The sequence below is a fragment of the Colias philodice genome, chromosome 15 (genome assembly GCF_061535455.1).
Source record: "Colias philodice isolate Cphi_HAF_F1 chromosome 15, ilColPhil1 Martin Lab GWU primary, whole genome shotgun sequence".
In the NCBI taxonomy this organism is placed as follows: Eukaryota; Metazoa; Arthropoda; class Insecta; order Lepidoptera; family Pieridae; genus Colias; species Colias philodice.
In genome coordinates this window covers 11,164,688-11,184,687 of record NC_143100.1, presented here as the reverse complement: position 1 = coordinate 11,184,687, position 20,000 = coordinate 11,164,688, and the positions used below count along the sequence as shown (strand labels likewise).

At 32.7% G+C, this 20,000-nt stretch overlaps 1 protein-coding gene across 1 annotated transcript; it reads left to right on the top strand.

The window, feature by feature from the left end:
• The first annotated feature begins 769 nt into the window (after positions 1–769).
• Positions 770–19,526, top strand: rtp (MORN repeat-containing protein retinophilin). Its single transcript, XM_089704360.1, has 4 exons — positions 770–860; positions 10,236–10,431; positions 14,337–14,446; positions 18,903–19,526. Exons 1-4 carry the CDS (start codon positions 851–853, stop codon positions 19,055–19,057), a joined length of 471 nt encoding a protein of 156 aa, XP_089560486.1. The 5' UTR covers positions 770–850; the 3' UTR covers positions 19,058–19,526.
• Positions 19,527–20,000: the final 474 nt, after the last annotated feature.

Below are 20,000 nucleotides of genomic sequence, written 5' to 3'. Positions count from 1 at the left end.
CGATAGCACTATGCTATCGAGACAAAATACGTAGAATTTCACACAAAGCAGAGCCTAGCGTGGAAAAGCTTTTTCTATACGAATGAAGAAATTAAAATTTAATGCCCTTCCATGAAATCTCGTTCAATTACTTACTCAATAATTTATGTTTTATAGTTTATACTCTCAGAAAGTTAGATAGTCTCGAGAGATGAATCGGATTTGATTAACACTTCGACCATCGGAACATCTTGAAGGTGAAAGGAATTGTTTTATGAAGGACTAGTTACCCGTCTTATCTACTCTAAAAAAGAGCTTGTGTGCCGTGCACACTTGTCAGAAGTGAAACTTCTTTGACAAGATTCAAAGATACCAAAATCGTCGCCTTACTCCATGACGTGACGGTATTGCCATGACGTGATTTTACTCTCAACGCGTCTAAAGAAGTTTCACTTTTCTGTTCATGCGTAGCAGCAGTATTGTTCGTAGCGTGTCGTTATATTACAGTTTAGAACCTTACTCAATAAATGGACTATCCAATTCATTCATAATTTTTAATCCGAACCAATAGGACAAGAGAATAAGCTCTTTCTAACAAACAATGTATCAAATTCTATACCTCACATTTTTTATTTTCAATGTGTACCACATTTCACCCAAATTTTACACCAATCAATGTGTCACCTTCATCAAAATCGCAAAACAAAAAATCGGAGAAGCCCTTAATGTTTGACAATGCTATATCTATAAATTCACTAAATACAGACATTGTCACGTGTAAGCAGATCACGCGAAGTCTAAATTAGATTAAGCATTGACCAAGGAATCCCTTCAGTTTGCTAGTGGCCTGTGTTGAGTGAACATACCAACGATGATTGATGGTAAGGCTTCTGATACTTCCTTGTTATATTTAGAATTCGTTTAAAATAAGTCACAGTGATAATTATTAATTGGATTAACGATAACATGAGCTATATATTCATAACAAGAAAGGGTTTCTCCGCTTGCTGATCTCCCTCCCTAGTAGATACTATTATGGCTGGCGTCCACTAGGCGGATCGGGCCGGGCCGCATCGCAACGCAAAAATACGCCGGCCTATGTTTTGTATGAAACATCGTCCATTAGCGACGGATCGGGTCGGAGCGGGCCGCAACGCATTGGCGGATATCGCTTCACAGGCGGATTTCTGCCGGCGGTGCGCTGCGGCCCGGCCCGCCCCGACCCGTCTAGTGGACGCAGGCAGGCGGATGTAAGCGGCGAGCGTCTGTTAGATAAAATCCGCCTAGGCGGTCCGCCGCGCCCCGTACAGGTGGACGCAGGAGCAAACAGCGCGTCCATTACAGACGGCCCGTTGCGATGCGGCCCGGCCCGATCCGCCTCTAATGGACGCCTAGCATTACGGTGCATTTACATCAAACGAGCAAATGCTAATTCGAAGCCAACTATGTCAGATGATTTTAGTGAAAACAGGCGTAGAGCATTCTTTCGTTGTTCTTAGTGCGTTCGAAAATACTGAACAACACTGAATACGAGTTTTCGTTTATTACTAAAACATCATGAAATAATGCTCTTGCTTTAAAGAGCTAGAGCTCTAGTTCTATGTTTTAAGGTCTATATGCACCATTAGACGTAGATTTTCATTCCCCATTTGTTATTTTAACTAGCGGATAAGGTAAAAAAGAAACTGAAGCATATTTTAAATGTCACTTGACATTTCATTTTAAAGTAATTTAATTATATCCTTAACTAGCGGTCCGCCCCGGCTTCGCCCGTGGTACATATTTCGCAATAAAAAGTGGCCTATGTCCTTTTTCGGGTATCAAAATATCTCTATACCAAATTTCATGCAAATTGGTTCAGTAGTTAAGGCGTGATTGAGTAACAGACAGACAGACAGAGTTACTTTCGCATTTATAATATTAGTATGGATGTGCTATTTATTAAATAGGTTTGAAGTTGGTGCCGAACATTAAGCACTTAGTATTAAGCCCGTGCACCGACATCAAACCTTTTTAATAAATAGCACATATAAATAATATTATGTAGAGTGCGTTTCACGAGCCGTTATGTTGGCATACCTGACTGTCAAAAACGAAAATATTTTTTTTTTGTCAAAAATGACAGAGAAAATATTCTCCTTTCTTCCTAGCCTTATCCCGTATCTTACGGGGTCGGCTGCCTAGAAAGGAGAATATTTTCTCTGTCATTTTTGATTAAAAAAAAATATTTTCGTTTTTGACAGTCTGGTAAGCCAACATAACGGCAGGGGAACTCTTTCGTGAAACGCACTCTAGTAAATAATAATGTCAAATCTTTTTTATGGTACGGGAGCTATTAACGTTTAAAAAAAGTCATATTAGTATAGTTGGGTTTTTGATATACTGTTTCTCTTGCTATTTCGGTTAGAGTCCGCGCTGTCTGGCTGGCGGTAGTGGTTGCGTTTATTAGTGCGCACAGGAAAATATCCGTAATTTAAAGTCATTTATTAACGCGTAATTTTTAATATTTTGCCTTTAGATAGATCCATCAGACATAAATTTGTTATTGCAAGACGTTTTTTTCGTTGTTAAATAGGTGCCATACGCAATTTTTTATTTCAAAATCATTAAAATGTCATCGAAATAAGTGAAATTACATCAATGAAAATTAAGCTCTCCATGCGATTATAGCTTTTTTGAAAATTAAGCCTCCGTGCGATGAGTTTTTTGTGAAAATTAAGCTCTCCGTGCGATAAGAGCTTTTTGTGAAAATTAAGCTCTCCGTGCGATTAGAGCTTTTTGTGAAAATTAAGCTTTCCGTGCGATTAGAGCTTTTTGCGAAAATTAAGCTCTCCGTGCGATTAGAGCTTTTTGTGAAAATTAAGCTTTCCGTGCGATATGAGCTTTTTGTGAAAATTAAGCTCTCCATGCGATTAGAGCTTTTTTGTGAAAATTAAGCTTTCCGTGCGAATGGAGCTTTTTGTGAAAATTAAGCTCTCCGTGCGATTAGAACTTTTTATGAAAATTAAGCTCTCCATGCGATTAGAGCTTTTTTGTGAAAATTAAGCTCTCCGTGCGATTAGAGCTTTTTGTGAAAACTAAGCTTTCCGTGCGATTAGACCTTTTTGCGAAAATTAAGCTCTTCGTGCGATTAGAGCTTTTTGTGAAAATTAAGCTTTCCGTGCGAATAGAGCTTTTTGGGAATATAAAGCTCTCCGTGCGATTAGAGCTTTTTATGAAAAGTAAGCTCTTCATGCCGCATGCGATTAGAGCTTTTTTGTGAAAATTAAGCTTTCCATGCGATTAGAGCTTTTTGTGAATAATAAGCTCTCCGTGCGATTAGAGCTTTTTGTGAAAATTAAGCTTTCCGTGCGATTAGAGCTTAATGAGAAAAATTAAGCTCTCCGTGCAATGAGTTTTTTGTGAAAATAAAGCTCTCCGTGCGATTAGAGCTTTTTGTGAAAATTAAGCTTTCCGTGCGATATGAGCTTTTTTGTGAAAATTAAGCTCTCCGTGCGATTAGAGCTTTTTGTGAAAATTAAGCTTTCCGTGCGATTAGAGCTTTTTGCGAAAATTAAGCTCTCCGTGCGATATGAGCTTTTTTGTGAAAATTAAGCTCTCCGTGCGATTAGAGCTTTTTGTGAAAATTAAGCTTTCCGTGCGATTAGAGCTTTTTGCGAAAATTAAGCTCTCCGTGCGCTTAGAGCTTTTTGTGAAAATTAAGCTTTTTGTGAAAATTAAACTCTCCATGCGATTAGTTTTTTGTGAAAATTAAGCTCTCCGTGCGATTAGAGCTTTTTTGTGAAAATTTAGCTCCGTGCGATTAGAGCCTTTAATGAAAATTAAGCTCTCCATGCGATTAGTTTTTAGTGAATATTAAGCTTTCCGTGCGATTAGAGCTTTTTGTGAAAATTAAGCTCTCCGTGCGATTAGAGCTTTTTGTGAAAATTAAGCTTTCCGTGCGAATATAGCTTTTTGTGAATATAAAGCTTTCCGTGCGATTAGAGCTTTTTATGAAAATTAAGCTCTCCATGCGATTAGAGCTTTTTTTGTGAAAATTAAGCTCTCCGTGCGATTAGAGCTTTCTGTGAAAATTAAGCTTTCCGTGCGATTAGAGCTTTTTGCGAAAATTAAGCTCTCCGTGCGATTAGAGCTTTTTGTGAAAATTAAGCTTTCCGTGCGATTAAAGCTTTTTGTGAAAATTAAGCTCTCCGTGCGATGAGAGTTTTTTGAGAAAATTAAGCTCTCCGTGCGAATAGAGCTTTTTTGTGAAAATTTAGCTTTCCGTGCGATTAGAGCCTTTAATGAAAATTAAGCTCTCCATGCGATTTTATGCGGTTATCAATTCGGCCGGTATATTTTTTTTTATGAATGTAAGTACACCGATTACTCCGAGGTTTCTGAACCGATTTACGTGATTCTTTTTTTGTTCGATGCGGGATGGTGTCGATTTGGCCCAGTAGTAGTTTTTATTTTATGAGCATTTTTGTCTGTGTTCGATGACTAAGTTGATATGTAGCAAGTAACTTTGATTCACTTCCCGGTAACCGATTGAGCTGAAATTTTGAATACGTATGTAAATTTGATAGCGATGAAACATTATCATGACATGAAGCTGATTTGATGATGGAATCGGAAGGTGGCCATAGGAACTCAGTAATATATTGACTCAACTTTATCGAGTTTGGGCTCGTTTGATTCGTGTTGAAAAATACACTAAAAAGTATTAAATAAAAATTACTGCGTTAAAAACAACCGACTTCAAAAACGGAAAAGTAAGAAATAAAAAAGATTTGATATTATTAACTACTACATAATATTATTGTACATATTTCGCAATAAAAAGTGGCCTATGTCCTTTCTCGGGTATCAAAATATCTCTATACCAAATTTCATGCAAATTGGTTCAGTAGTTAAGGCGTGATTGAGTAACAGACAGACAGACAGAGTTACTTTCGCATTTATAATATTAGTATGGATTGATTAAATCGAAATGTAAAGGTTTGAGGCAGCTGGTGAAATCCGAAAGATACACGTTTACTTTACGTTTGGAATTTCATCAACACAATTATTGTAATTATAGGTCATAGAATTTGGAACAAAGATTAATTTATATAACATACGCTTACAGAAGCAAATATAAACGAGCTTATCTGTTCTTATGGGAGAATAATGAAGTAGTCATTAATTACTATCTATTGTCCAGTGATGATGTTAAACATTAAAAAATGTTACAAGTAGGCAAGAGATCATAGCCAAAACTATGTATAATAGTCCACTGAATGAGTCCCTCCAAGGGGGGTCTAGAGTGCGTGAGTTAGTAACGTAAGATGTTTCTTCGGAAACATGTCAAGAGTCCCTAGGTAATAAACATACTAAAACCCCGGGCCACTAGGAGGAGCCCCGGAGTGGGGGGAGGGGGGAAATGGGTCCATTTTTTCATTTTTCGCTTAAATCTCAAAAACGGTACATGTTAGAGAAAAACTTTCAAGGAAAAGTTGAAAGGCCATAAAATTATCTACAAGTTGTACCTGAATCATTTTTTCCTATATCCTACCGTTTCTGAGTTATACGCAGTAAAACATGATTTTGGCTCAAACAATTTCCACATCAATCGATCAAAAAATATTTCTTTCTTCCAAAAAACTCAAATGTGCAACTTGTGACCAGTACTGATAGATTGCTCTTAATTAGTTCTATAATTGGTAAAATAAACACATTCCTCCATTGAAGCCTTTAGGAGGAATCGATTGTCAAAATATTATATTATGGTAGTTTGAGTTACTGAACTTGATCTTTTTATTTTTTTCTTCCAAAAAACTCAAAAGTGCAACTTGTGACCAGTACAAATAGATTACTCATAATTAGGTCTATCATTGCTAAAAATACCAGATTCCACCACGGAGGCGTTTACGGGGAATTGAATTTTATCAGGGTAGTTACGATACATGAACTTTTTATTTTTTTTCTTCCAAAAAACTCAAAAGTGCAACTTGTGACCGATACAGATAGATTACTCATAATTAGGTCTATCATTGATAAAAATACCAGATTCCACCATGGAGGCGTTTACGGGGAATTGAATTTTATTAGGGTAGTTAGTTAAAAACTTCATGTATCGCAACTACCCTAATAAAATTCAATACCTCCTAAACGCCTCCATGGTGGAATCTGGTTTTTTTATCAATGATAGACCTAATTATGAGCAATCTATCGGTACCGGTCACAAGTTGCACTTTTGAGTTTTTTGGAAGAAAAAAAATAAAAAGTTCAAGTATCGTATCTACCCTAATAAAATTCAATTCCCCGTAAACGCCTCCGTGGTGGAATCTAGTATTTTTATCAATGATAGACCTTATTATGAGCAATCTATCTGTACCGGTCACAAGTTGCACTTTTGAGTCTTTTGGAAGAAAAAAATAAAAAGATCAAGTTCAGTAACTCAAACTGCCCTAATATAATATTTTGACAATCGATTCCTCCTAAAGGCTTCCATGGAGGAATGTGTTTATTTTACCAATTATAGAAATAATTAAGAGCAATCTATCAGTACTGGTCGCAAGTTGCACATTTGAGTTTTTTGGAAGAAAAAAATAAAAAGATAAAGTTCAGTAACTCAAACTACCCTAATATAGTATTTTGACAATCGATTCCTCCTAAAGGCTTCCATGGAGGAATGTGTTTATTTTACCAATTATAGACCTAATTAAGAGCAATCTATCAGTATCGGTCACAAGTTGCACTTTTGAGTTTTTTTGGAGAAAAAAAATAAAAAGTTCAAGTATCGTAACTACCCTAATAAAATTCAATTCCCCGTAAACGCCTCCGTGGTGGAATCTGGTATTTTTATCAATGAAAGACCCAATTATGAGCAATCTATCTGTATCGGTCACAAGTTGCACTTTTGAGTTTTTTGGAAGAAAAAAATAAAAAGATCAAGTTCAGTAACTCAAACTACCATAATATAATATTTTGACAATCGATTCCTCCTAAAGGCTTCCATGGAGGAATGTGTTTATTTTACCAATTATAGACCTAATTAAGAGGAATCTATCAGTACCGGTCACAAGTTGCACATTTGAGTTTTTTGGAAGAAAGAAATATTTTTTGATCGATTGATGTGGAAATTGTTTGAGCCAAAATCATGTTTTACTGCGTATAACTCAGAAACGGTAGGATATAGGAAAAAATGATTAAGGTACAACTTGTAGATAATTTTATGGCCTTTCAACTTTTCCTTGAAAGTTTTTCTCTAACATGTACCGTTTTTGAGATTTAAGCGAAAAATGAAAAAATGGACCCATTTCCCCCCTCCCCCCACTCCGGGGCTCCTCCTAGTGGCCCGGGGTTTTAGTATGTTTATTACCTAGGGACTCTTGACATGTTTCCGAAGAAACATCTTACGTTACTAACTCACGCACTCTAGGACTTTTTATTCAATGGACTATAAATAACAAGACCACGTCGTGATTCGTAACCCAAAACTCTAATCTATTCAAACAGGTAATAGATTTCGCGTTTCAGAAATCCAATCCATTCCTAAACGGTATATTTCCGAATGCTTGAACGGTGCTTGTGTTCAAGATGTTTAATTATATAACACTATCCTCATCTGTCTTAGAAGTGACAGGGATATCCGATTTCAAACGCGTCGAGTTTCATTTTAGACCTATCATTGATATCAAAATTATTCAAATCAAAATATGTAACACAAAAATACATATTCAACGGTTAAAAATTCAGGATTATAACTTCCATTTCCTAAAAACAAAAATGAAATACATTTTCAGAAATTAAATTTTTATAATAAAACTAGCGGTCCGCCCCGGCTTCGCCCGTGGTATATATGAAAAATAGATGTTGTCCGATTCTCAGACTTACCCGATATGCACAGAAAATTTCATGAGAATCGGTCCACCCGTTTCGAAGGAGTATGCAGACTAACATTGTGACACGAGAATTTTATATATAAGAAGATTTCATTTAATTTGATTCATACAGTAAAAATCCTTTGAAAAAAACCTCTGAGGTAAATATTTCACTACCCATGAATATTACCTGTTCACTGTAAGAGCACTTATCCAAATTATTTGCAATGTATCTTATAAATAAGCATTTTAAAGTAAAATGATTATATAAATAACATTTTAAAGTAATTTACCTGCTGTAATGAAAACCAAGTGAAAATCCTATATCACTGAGGGGAACTTAAGTGACAAAAATTTTAGGCTTAGTATAACTACGATTCTAATGAAATCTTATATTTATATCAACCTCTAGCTTGTTTACTAATTTTTCATAAATAAAAGTTAAAATATTTACTTTACTCCTGAAAGCCTCAAAGAGTCATTTACACAGATTTTATTTTTAAATCTAAATTTTACAATTTCATATCCCTAAACGAATTAAAATAAAAGCTTATTTACAACACTCACATGAAAGTACATCACTTCACTACTCAAATGTAGGCATATAGAATAAATCAAATTAACGTGAAGTTATGTAAACAAACATTGTATACCGAATATCAAGTGTAATAGACCTCTAATTTGACAAATCTGCAAGGGGAGTACTAGTTAGGGGATAATTTGTTGAGCTTGGTTGAGCTAATAGTTTATATTATTTCTGTCACGTACCTAATGAAATGTTTCATAGAATTGTAATATGTTTTTCATAAAAGAGAAAATTATCTAATATATATTTTAATATTCTATTTCGATATTATTACACGAATGAATCGCTTCTGAAATTGATTTGTACTGAATTCATAAAAAGACAGTAAAATATGATGTGATTTAATATAAGTCCCGCTTCCGTCTTCCCGGATAAATACAACTTAAACACATTCAAGGCAAGAGTGAATAGGCTCTATCTAGGCAGACATGCCTCTTCATAGACTGCATCACTACTTACCATCAGGTAATTGTGCAGTCAAATGCCTGGCTATTTCTGTATATAAAAAAAAAAAAAATTTGTGATTTTATTCCATAAGTCCTATTTTACTGAAAATTTCATAGACTAATGTCATAATAATTGTATCAATTCGTTGTTACCATAATAACTGATTATGACGGAATTACCAAAATGTTATCCGCATTAAAAAAATATTTATCTTGGAACGCCGTTCGGAAAATATACTTTAGTGAAAATATTACCAATTATTATCAGCCTTCAATCAAATTAATGGAAGTTCATTGATGTCATTTGTCTTTAAATCCCAAAGGGAAGAATCTGTGAAAGCTTTATAATTTTATTTCACTTTGTCAGAATTTAAAGTTTAATAAAAAAATATATCTCAATCCCTATTCAAAAACTTCAGATTAACCGATATTATACGTTTTGTTTATTTATTTTAATGTTTTTTTTTATTCTAAAACATTTTAAATGAACTCTTAGAAACAAGAGGTGTTATGCTGATGCTTTTGAATATAATATAGCCTTATTAAGATAATGTACAGTATGAAGAAAGGCCAAACTAAACGTTAGAGTAAGGTTGTTTGAAACATGAACCATAATATCTAATTAGTACTGTGCTAGTTTGAATTTACGGTAACGGTATAAATTTAGTGTTTAATATAATTTACGAACATCTTCAATTAATAAAGAGTCTGTTTACTGTATCTCAGAACCAATACTTTTTATTAGAAGTACTGTTTTTCAGGAGCCTGTCTTCTTATTAAAAGTCTACATAACATTTTATAAAGTAAATCAAATTTGCATAGTAATTTTCTGTACAAAAAGTAATGACCCCACCAAAACCACAAATGTAAAAATGGGATCCAAGCTCAATCGCTGACCCAACTGACATTATATAATTATTTAAGATTTAATACTAACAGTGCATTTTCATTAAGGACAGGAGGATGACAGAAAAATAACTATTTTTGTGATTGATAAAACATCTACACATGAATTAAAAATATCATGTAAACATTAAAACCTGAGCGTATTATAGTTTCTCAATAGAGGATTAGTAGAGCTGATTATTATAACAAGTAAACTAACATACATTACAACTACGTTTTCCCATACTTTATTTCTTTTTATTATATTTAAAACTAGCTGCACTCCGCGGTTTCACCCGCGTGGCTCCGCTCCGGTTAGTCTGAGCGTGATGATATATATAGCTTATAGCCTTCCTCGATGAATGGGCTATCTAACACCGAAAGAATTTTTCAAATCGGACCATTAGTTCCTGAGATTAGCGCGTTCTAACAAACAAACTCTTCAGCTTTATAATATTAGTATAGATGACGTGGCTTTAAATCTACTTCCAGCATCAGAACCCGGCGCGGCGAAGACCGGCGCGTACAAATACGAAGATGGTACCAAGTATGTGGGTGACTGGAACTCCAAGGGCCAGAAGCATGGAATGGGTCACCTTATCCTGCCTGATGGGACGAGGTATGACGGGTCTTTGATGAGCGGCCTCTGCTCTGGACTCGGAGTTATGACGTTCCCTGATGGTGCCAAGTGAGTTCCTATTTGTGGTTTAAATAGTGCCAGTAAGTAAAAGTATGTTTTTTTGTGTCCTAAATAATTATAGATAGTGGTAATATAGTATGTTTGGGTGTGATTTGATAATATGCAAATTAGTATGTACGCGTAATGGATGCAATGGGAAAGTTTTTAAACCGATTCTGGAGATATTATTCATCAGAAGTAAGTTACATAAATTCTTGTGACAAAGACTATTTTCATTTTATTGATCGTAATTCAATTTCATTAAATTATTACGGAAAATCTTTTTAATATTTTCACCATAGTTATGATAATAAATACTCACCAAATAAGTTTTAAAAATACACCCACTGTATTGTTATAAATATGTTTTATCAAATAATAGAATCTTGACAAAAATATTATTTGTCTACTAACTGAGATGACGTGCAGAATACAATACAGCGAGAAAGTTATCTTTTAAATTGTATGATACACTACATACAAGAGAATTTTCCCGGCTCTACCCAGAGCTAGGATAATAGAAATAAAAGATTACGTCAGCGAGGAAAAATGCTTTTAGCTTTTTCTATTGATGTGAGTTATCAAATACTATTTCCTTGTGTTTGATTTTATTATACATTTAGAAATTAAAACTTATAAACGGATTTTAAACGCGATTTATTCATTGTTTTAATTAACCAAACGTTTCGAACATTTTACGGTAAAATTTGTATCAGTGAAGTTGTTTTTCAGTTAACTCATTCAAGACATAAATAAAAAATATGGCAGTGAGAGTTGATTGATATTCAAATCGATAATTAACAATATCACTACATAGTTTAAAACAAAGTCGCTTTCTCTGTCCCTATTTCCCTATGTCCCTTTGTATGCTTAAATCTTTAAAACTACGCAACGTATTTTGATGCGGTTTTTTTTAATAGATAGAGTGATTTAAGAGGAAGGTTTTAGTATATAATTTATTAGGTTTTAGACCAAGCGGGCGAAGCCGCGGGCGGTAAGCTAGTATTACATAATGTCACAATTACTGTGTAGTCTAGACTTATACTAGTTTTCTCTGAATAATATTATGTTACCTTGTCTCTCCAGATGGGACGAAGATACGACTGGTCTGATTAAGTAGCTTTTGGCCTAGATAGTGTTCAAACTACATTACTTGTTTGTGGATATTTGAAATGTTTTCTAGTAAATTCTAGACCTGATAAATAAAAATGTCTATTTTGTTTTGTATTTCGTTTTCATTGTGAAATAATATACGTAAATTGGTCGTGAGACGTTTTATTTCGCAACTTTATATAGGTAGTTGTAGAAATTGAGACTAGAATAGAAATAAGAAGTTCTTATTTTTACCTTTTTATCCTTTATTTTAGCCTTTTCAAAGAGAAAATTTGTTGGCTGTTATGTTATGTTAATCTGTGACCAAGATGATCTAACATAGTCTTTTTGGCATAAACCCTTAGGGCGTATTCAGAAAGAAAGCTTGAAACTTATAAGCGCTTATCGGCGCTTGTCATGTTCATATATTTTCCTGCGCGGGTTACCAGCACTGACAGGAAAATATATGAACATGACAAGCGCCGATAAGCGCTTATAAGTTTCAAGCTTTCTTTCTGAATACGCCCTTATGTAAAATAGAAAAAGTAGATTAGATTATTGCATCACTAAAACAAAAGAGTCGGGTTTCAATTATTATGCCCCTAAACAAATTAGGTTCTTTTGCATCTTTTAAGCTAAAAATTACCTGTAATTATAGAGCAAGCAAGATAAACAGATTCTAAATAATTAGAAACATGGCCATTATACCCTTTGGAACATTAATTACAAAATACCTGGACGAATAATTAAATCAGATATTTAGGTTTAGACTCTTAGCGACAATTTACAGCAAATTGCTACCTATGGGATAAGCGTGGAAAATTGTAGAACATAATTTTTTTTTATGATAAATGTAAAGTATTAGTATCTCCACAATTGCGTAATTATTTCAAATAGAGATTTAGAATAATTAATTTAAGAATAAATAATAGAGATTAAGAGATTAATACATATCACTTATTATAATTGTTTAATTATGGAAGATTTGTTTTAAAATATTTATCATAAAATATTTTTTCTCATGTTACTCTTGTTAAAGAAAATTACTTCCTTCCTTTTTAAACTTGTTGTTTTATAACCAATTTCAGATCCAATCAATCATAATTTGTATGTTATAAAATATTTTTTTAAAAATTAATTATATGGATCTGGTTTTTGGAGCTTGCAGTAATATGTGTGTTGTATCGTATGTATTGTATGCAGTTTGTAGTGTGCATTAGCGAAGTATAGCTTTTTCCGTAGTCAGTATATAGCAGCTATAAATTCATGATATATTTTTTAATAAGCATATTAAATGGCAGTTCATAATATTTATAAGGTGTTTAATAAGGTATCGGCAAAGCACATTAAAGGGTAATAAATTATATTCAGGTCGTCAAGCACGGCCGACTTTTGATTTGAGTAAACGTCGCAATAATTCACGGCTCATTGGTGATTTTTACGTTAAAATGCCACCTTGAATGTCTGCGTTTTATTTGGTATTTAAATACTGCCTGATTAAGAGTATCTATACTAATATTATAAATCTGAAATGTTTGTTAGTTTATGTGAAAAATTGTTTCAGCATTAGACAGCCAATTTATCGGGGAAAGCTATTATCTATTATTATAGCTATATTATATTATACCATTAAGATAAGACCAACAGGAGCGGGGCAATGCGTGTAAAACTGTGGGGCACAGCTAGTGTTATATTTTATTATATTTATCTAAAAAAAATATTATTATTAATTATTAATTTTTTGTTGTACATAAAATGTTAGTTGTAAATTTAGGATAAAGCATGACAAAAATATTTCATTTGTAACGAGTTTTTAAATCTTTCCATAATCCATTAGATATCCAAAAAATACATTATTCAATCGTTTCCCTGTTTCACATTGATAAATAACTTCCAGACGGTTGGATTTCGAAGAAAAACTCCAATCTTCACACAGCATTTTATGAAATTTACTCCAACTTATCTGTAGCAATATTGGCGGGAAGTATGAGTAATATTATGCTTAAATATTAAACATTTTTCTCACTCAATTTAGCTTAGCAAAATTGTGTTTCCAATTTTGTGCTAATAAATTTGATCAGGCGCAGATATTATTTTATGTTGAATATTGCTAAAGACTTTATTTACTATGACAATACGATTTATTCTCTTCGAAAGTTTGATTCAGTATAATCAGAATTAAAATAGGTACTAGTTAGATGCATCCCTTTGAATATTTTCATAAAAACTTAAAATAACACCTAAAGATTGATTATGAAGTGACGAGCACTTAACATTTTCTGAAAACCATTTGTCTTAAATAATGAACGTTTACACCATTTACTAAAATTTCAGTTAGAAGCACGTCATTTAACTTTAGGCTTCATGTTTAAGTTAAGTAGAGATGACACGTTAACATAGATGAATATTTAAATCTTAGGTACCTATTATCCATTATGGTTTTCTAAATCACTGAGCATTTATATTCAATTAATAATACGTTAGTATTTTCTTATTTGAATTTTATGTTAATATCATATCTAAATGCAGACATTAAAGTTGATCTAATGAATAAATAAAATATGCGTTTAAATTCAGTTAAAACTCTTTGATTTCTCAAAAGTATGATCATAGTAAGTTTTATATGAATTGTAGTAAAAACAAGACGAACAAATAGCATCCATCGTATACTTATCATAACTTACATAATATTATTATATGCAAATAATCCTTCAATAAACTATATCAATAGAGCGATAAAAGACTACATGTATTTCTCGTGCTCAGTACAAATAGCACTTTATTCCAAGGTTCTAATATAATATGTAAGGATCTTGTTCTAGGTATGAAGGAGAATTCATGCAAGGTTGGTTCCACGGCCATGGAGTGTTCTGGAGAGCTGATGGTATGAAGTTCGAGGGGGAATTTCGTGGTGGACGTGTTTGGGGACTTGGTAATTGTGATTTTTATCTGTAGCTGTAAAGGTTTTTTAGATTATAAGACAAAGATATTTATTTATATAAACATTATTTATTTATTTATTTTTTATTTTTTTTTATAAAATAATAAAAAAAAATAAAAAAATAAATTAACACCAACATACATCCATTATAATTAATGCCTATAAACAGACATACACAAATTAATAATTAACATAATATTATACAGATGCAATAATCACGTATAGGCTACTACTTGCCTATAAAACAAAATTCCTTTGGAAAAAAAATAAAAATTCAAACTCCAATCAAACTGTTGTTATTCGAAAGAGCTTATTCGCCGCTTATGAGTAAAATATGTAAAGACTTCAAGCATGCACACATTATCCACATATACGAATAATTGTGACTACTTTATTTCAAATGTTCAACTTATGAAAGTATCACCAAATAAAAAATATACCCTATTTAAATAAGAGATTTTAAGAACATAACTTGCGACAATCATATAATGCATATAACCATTACTTAAATCTTAGAGCATTAAAACTTAAAAATATGCAATCAAGTTTCGACATTCATGCTTTTAAGCTACGAACAATAACTCAAAATACATGTACTGGATAATATTACCGGGATATCTAGCCCTGGAATTCCAGTGGGATTGTACATTTTTATCTCGCGTGAAACTGCAATATTGTTTAAAAGTTTCTCTTTGAACAATGATTTCAATAGCGTCTAGTTTGTTAAGGAATTCTAGGTCAACATTTAATATGCAGAAAATATGTATATAATATGTTCCGTTTTGACGCGATGTAAACATTTTGATAAACTTTTTTGTAGAGATAGACTTTGGCGATGTTTATAAATAGATTTTCATTTAATGCGGGATAAGAGATTTTAAATGAGTACCTACTACATAGTATTTATAACTTCTTATATGTAAAAAATATATTACCTACAACTAAAGAGTACATTGTTTGAAATTCTAAATAACAGCGTCATTAAAAAAATGTTTAAGCTTTTTAACCTCAAACTTGAAGAAGATTAATTAACTTTTTAACATTCCGCTACGATCCTAAAAACTGAAAAGAAACCCAAATTAGAAACAACGTATGAAATATGATTCGCTCTTAAATAAAAGTGAAATAAAAACTACCTGGAGCCCGTGGCTTTACTCGCATGATAATAATATTCTGGTAGAGAGTAAGTATCCTTTTTGGTATTCCAGTCCATCTTTTTACTAAATTTCACGGAGAAAGGATCTATCCTCAAAGGAAAACATACATATGTTTTCCTTACTCTTTTTTATTCAAGTTTATTATATTAGTCGGTCAGAATTATCGGTAATAAACTAAAACTCTACATATTACAACTTTGATATAATATTACCTATTTAATATCTACGAGTTAGCTACTGATAGTTTCTATTCCAAAATACATATTTAACTATATCCAACATCCGAATTAATATAACTTTCCCTTGCAACTTTGAGTCGGTTCATTCATCTTAACACAGGCTATGCCTAGCAAGGGAGCCAGAGCCTCATAACCAATATTGTATATCCAAAAGGTGAAATAAAGATTTTTTTTTTTAATGAAATAGCTAGCTAGCTTTCCGCCCGCGACTTCGCCCGCGCAGTAAAAGGTCCTGCTTAGCCCTTTACCCGTGGGATTTCCGGGGTAAAACCTCTAATACTGTTTCCCTTCTCAGGTATTCAACTATCTTAAGATCAAATTTTATGCAAATCGGTTCAGTGTTTCGAGGCGTGAAGAAAGGACAGATAGACGGACAGAGTTAATACGACGAATAACTACTTCGTTAATGAAGTATGTCGCGAAAATAATAATATTATACCTACCTATAAATGCTTAAGCAATTCTGGTATCGAAAAATCTTAAATTTTAAAAACAATTCCTCAAAATTAAAATATTTTAAAGTCCAATGTTACGACCTTAATTATTATGAAATAAAAATATCTTTAAGAAACGTGAACCGGGACAATCTCACTTTCTTAAAAAATATTTCCGTGAAAATTAAATCTAAAGAGAGACGAATAATAAGTTAAATTTTTAACCGCATAAAATTAATATTAATAATTTAAACAGAAAAAGAGACTTTAGACAATTATTTCGATTTAATTCAGTAACTCTTTGCCCTACTTTAAAAATAAACTATAAGATAGCGCTCTACATCTTTAATACGTTACATTATTATGGTACATTTAATTTTTTATATCGCGGGTTAATCCGGGTAAAGCCAGGATAAGAACCTAGTAAATAGTGTCGAAAACATAATATATTATAATTCTTAGACTAAGGTTGTATCTCAGGGGAAGTATGAGCCGTATTAGTCTGCTTATAAATATACGAAAAAAGATTCAAGTTTTGTGTATTTGCATAATATATTAATATATATATATATATATAATATATATATAATATTAATATATATAATATATATATAATATTAATATAATTAATATATATAATATTAATATATATATATATTAATATATTATGCAAATACACAAAACTTGAATCTTTTTTCGTATATTTATAAGTATAACTCAACTAGGTACTTAACCGAATTTTAAAGTTATTTCACCTCTAGAAAGCTACTCTTGAGTGGCATACGCTAAATATTTCTTGGTTTTTCTTTGTTCAACACAGGGCCGAGGCAAAAAACTAGTAAAATAACCAATAGATTTTAAAGTTAATCTAAATGAAGATTTTTTGAAACCTGACTATTATAGAAAGTACTTATAGCGTGTGTTACTTTTGTTTTTCTCTTTCTACTAGGTTATGGGGAATTTTTCTTTTTCAAATTAAATAAATAATAAATAATTGAATTAATTTTATGCAGTCATATAAATGATCTTTCTTTCTTTCTTTCAAATATTTCTTTCTAATTTCAGACCAACATTTTGCGTGTTTTTTGAAGAGCTAAGTTTAGACAAGGAATATGGATCAAATACATTTAATTCCAATACAAATTTGTCTAGTGGAATCTTGTATTGACATAAAATAGACACCAGAATCAATCTAGAATATTGATATTTAGGTTATCAATAGACTTGTTGTTAGTATAAGGCTTCTCAGGTCACTGAAGGTTTAATGGGATTACATGAAGTAATAACATTTAACCTTGATAGAATATTCTTTGAGTAAATAGTATTGGTTTCTATCAATTTCTGTGAAAACACAAAAAGGCAAAAATATATTTGATGATTGAAGACCAAAAAGATTAATTGCGCGAAAATATATGTAGCTTTAAACGTGTTGTGTTTACAGTAAAATATCTAAATCTCGTAATTCGTGTTATGGCTCTACTAAAAACACTCTAGGACGCGTTGTGGCAATAAAGAAAGACCATGATGCATTCTGAACATTAATTTATTTCCAACTAGCTTTCCGCCCGCGGCTTCGCATCCGTAGTCAAATAAAATCTCGCATCGTTCCCATTCTCGTAGTATTTCCGGGATAAAACCTATCCTATGTCCTATCTCAGGTCTCCAGCTGTCTCTGTACCAAAATTCATCCAAATCGGTCAGGGGTTGAGGCGTGAAAAATAGACAGAGTTACTGTCTCGTTTAAATATGTTGAGATAACATGATAGAAATAATGATGTTAGAGATTGTCTAATCTAAAAATGAACGCCCCTCCACTGTGTTTACGCTCACATTCAAAGTACGTGTATAGACGCAATACACACAAATTGGTCTGCCTCATTGGTCGTTCAGTCCTCCAGTCCCGTCCATGCCCGAACGACAGGACCAGTTGGCCAACTAGTGCATAAATGACGCGATGCACGACAGAACGGACGTGTCATTCCGTACATAGCGCGCTCTCCCCGCCATACAATGCTAGGCACCTGAACTGATCGCCCGATTAGTTGACAAATCAGTGCGCGAGTGTCAAAGTTTGCAGTAGAATCGACGCGCGCACACATATAAAGTGGTTCAATAATTATTTGTCCTCACACATTGAAACATTTAAGTTTAGTGGAGGGGCGTTCATTTTTAGATTAGACAATCTCTACCATGGTTACATCTCCAGTAGTTAGTAGGTACTCATTAAAGAAAATGAGTTAATATGTTATTATGATTATAGCTTCTTATATAAAGATATTATCTGGTCTACACTTACTATGGGCAATAATTACGTTGAAATCGGGTTACGTATTTAAATAATTGGTCTATGGACTTTCTTACAACCGTATTATGCAATAATAAACTATATGAAAACAAAAAAAAGTACGTACATGTTATTTTTTAGCTAGAGTTTTTAGGTGTATCTCCGAAAAAAAGATGACAAATATGATTATGATCGTATATTGGAACTAGGCACTATACAATAGTTCAACAAGTAATCCTCCTTAATTGGCAAATGCGAATGATGAGATGTGAAATTCTTCGGCATAACTAATTGTTTTATTAATTATTTTCAAATCTTCCTTATTTTTTCTAGGTCTCGTCACATTCTGCGACGGCAGCAATGGTTTCCCAAGAAACGAAGGCTTCTTCCAGGACTGCAAGATGATCAGACGCAAGCGATGTCCAGAAGTTGTACAGCGGGCGCAAAAAGTTGCTTACATGGCCCGAGCCCAGTGCCAGCAAGTTTAATACCTTATGTTATTGGAATAGAGCTAATTTTTAAACAACACTCTATTATTTCTAAGATCTGAACTTGTCTTAAAGACGATCAGGCGCAAGAGATGCCCTGAAGTTTTGTAACGACCTCAAAAAGTGGCATATATAGCCTGAGCTCAGTGCCAGTAAGTTTAATACCTTATGTTATTGGAATAGAGCTTATTTTTAAATATCACTGTTTATTTCTAAGATCTGAGGTTGTCTTGAGGGCAATGGAAGAGGATAAATACAATTGGATTTTCCTTTAAAAGCAAAACAAAAGGTAAATCTTTTTACTAAAGAAATGTATGTTCAAGGGTACGTTATTGTTATTCAAATCTGTGATTCTAAATGTTATATTTCATAATATTATAAAAACACGCAGCTTTCCTATTATCTTTATACTAAAATAAAAAAAATTTTTACTTAAAAACTGCGCCAATTCATCAGAGAATAAGTTAAGATAATGTGTATCTAATCTAAGTTTAATTAAAAAACGATTAAATGGTTTTTGTCGTAAATATTTATTACACCCTTTTTATAATATCTTTTAAGACGTGGAAATTAAACCCGCATACTCTGGCACAATAGAAATTCTCTTTTTTACAGACAAAGAAGTTGTAAACAGTATGCTTATTTCTTATTTTACTTTCAGCGAATTTAAAATTTAAACTTAACTACCTGACCCGGAAAACTTTGTTCTGCTGTACTCTTAACATTTATTCCTATTGTAATTTCTATGAAAAATAGATGTTGTTCGACCCTCAGACCGATCCGATAAGCACTCAAAGTTTCATCAAAATCGGTCCAGCCATTTCGAAAGAGCTTGGTAACAAATACCGCAACATGACACACTTTTGTATCAGATATAGATAATAATATGTCCTTACATCCTTCACAGTTCACTTTGAAATTTACAATAGGGTATTTTTATTTG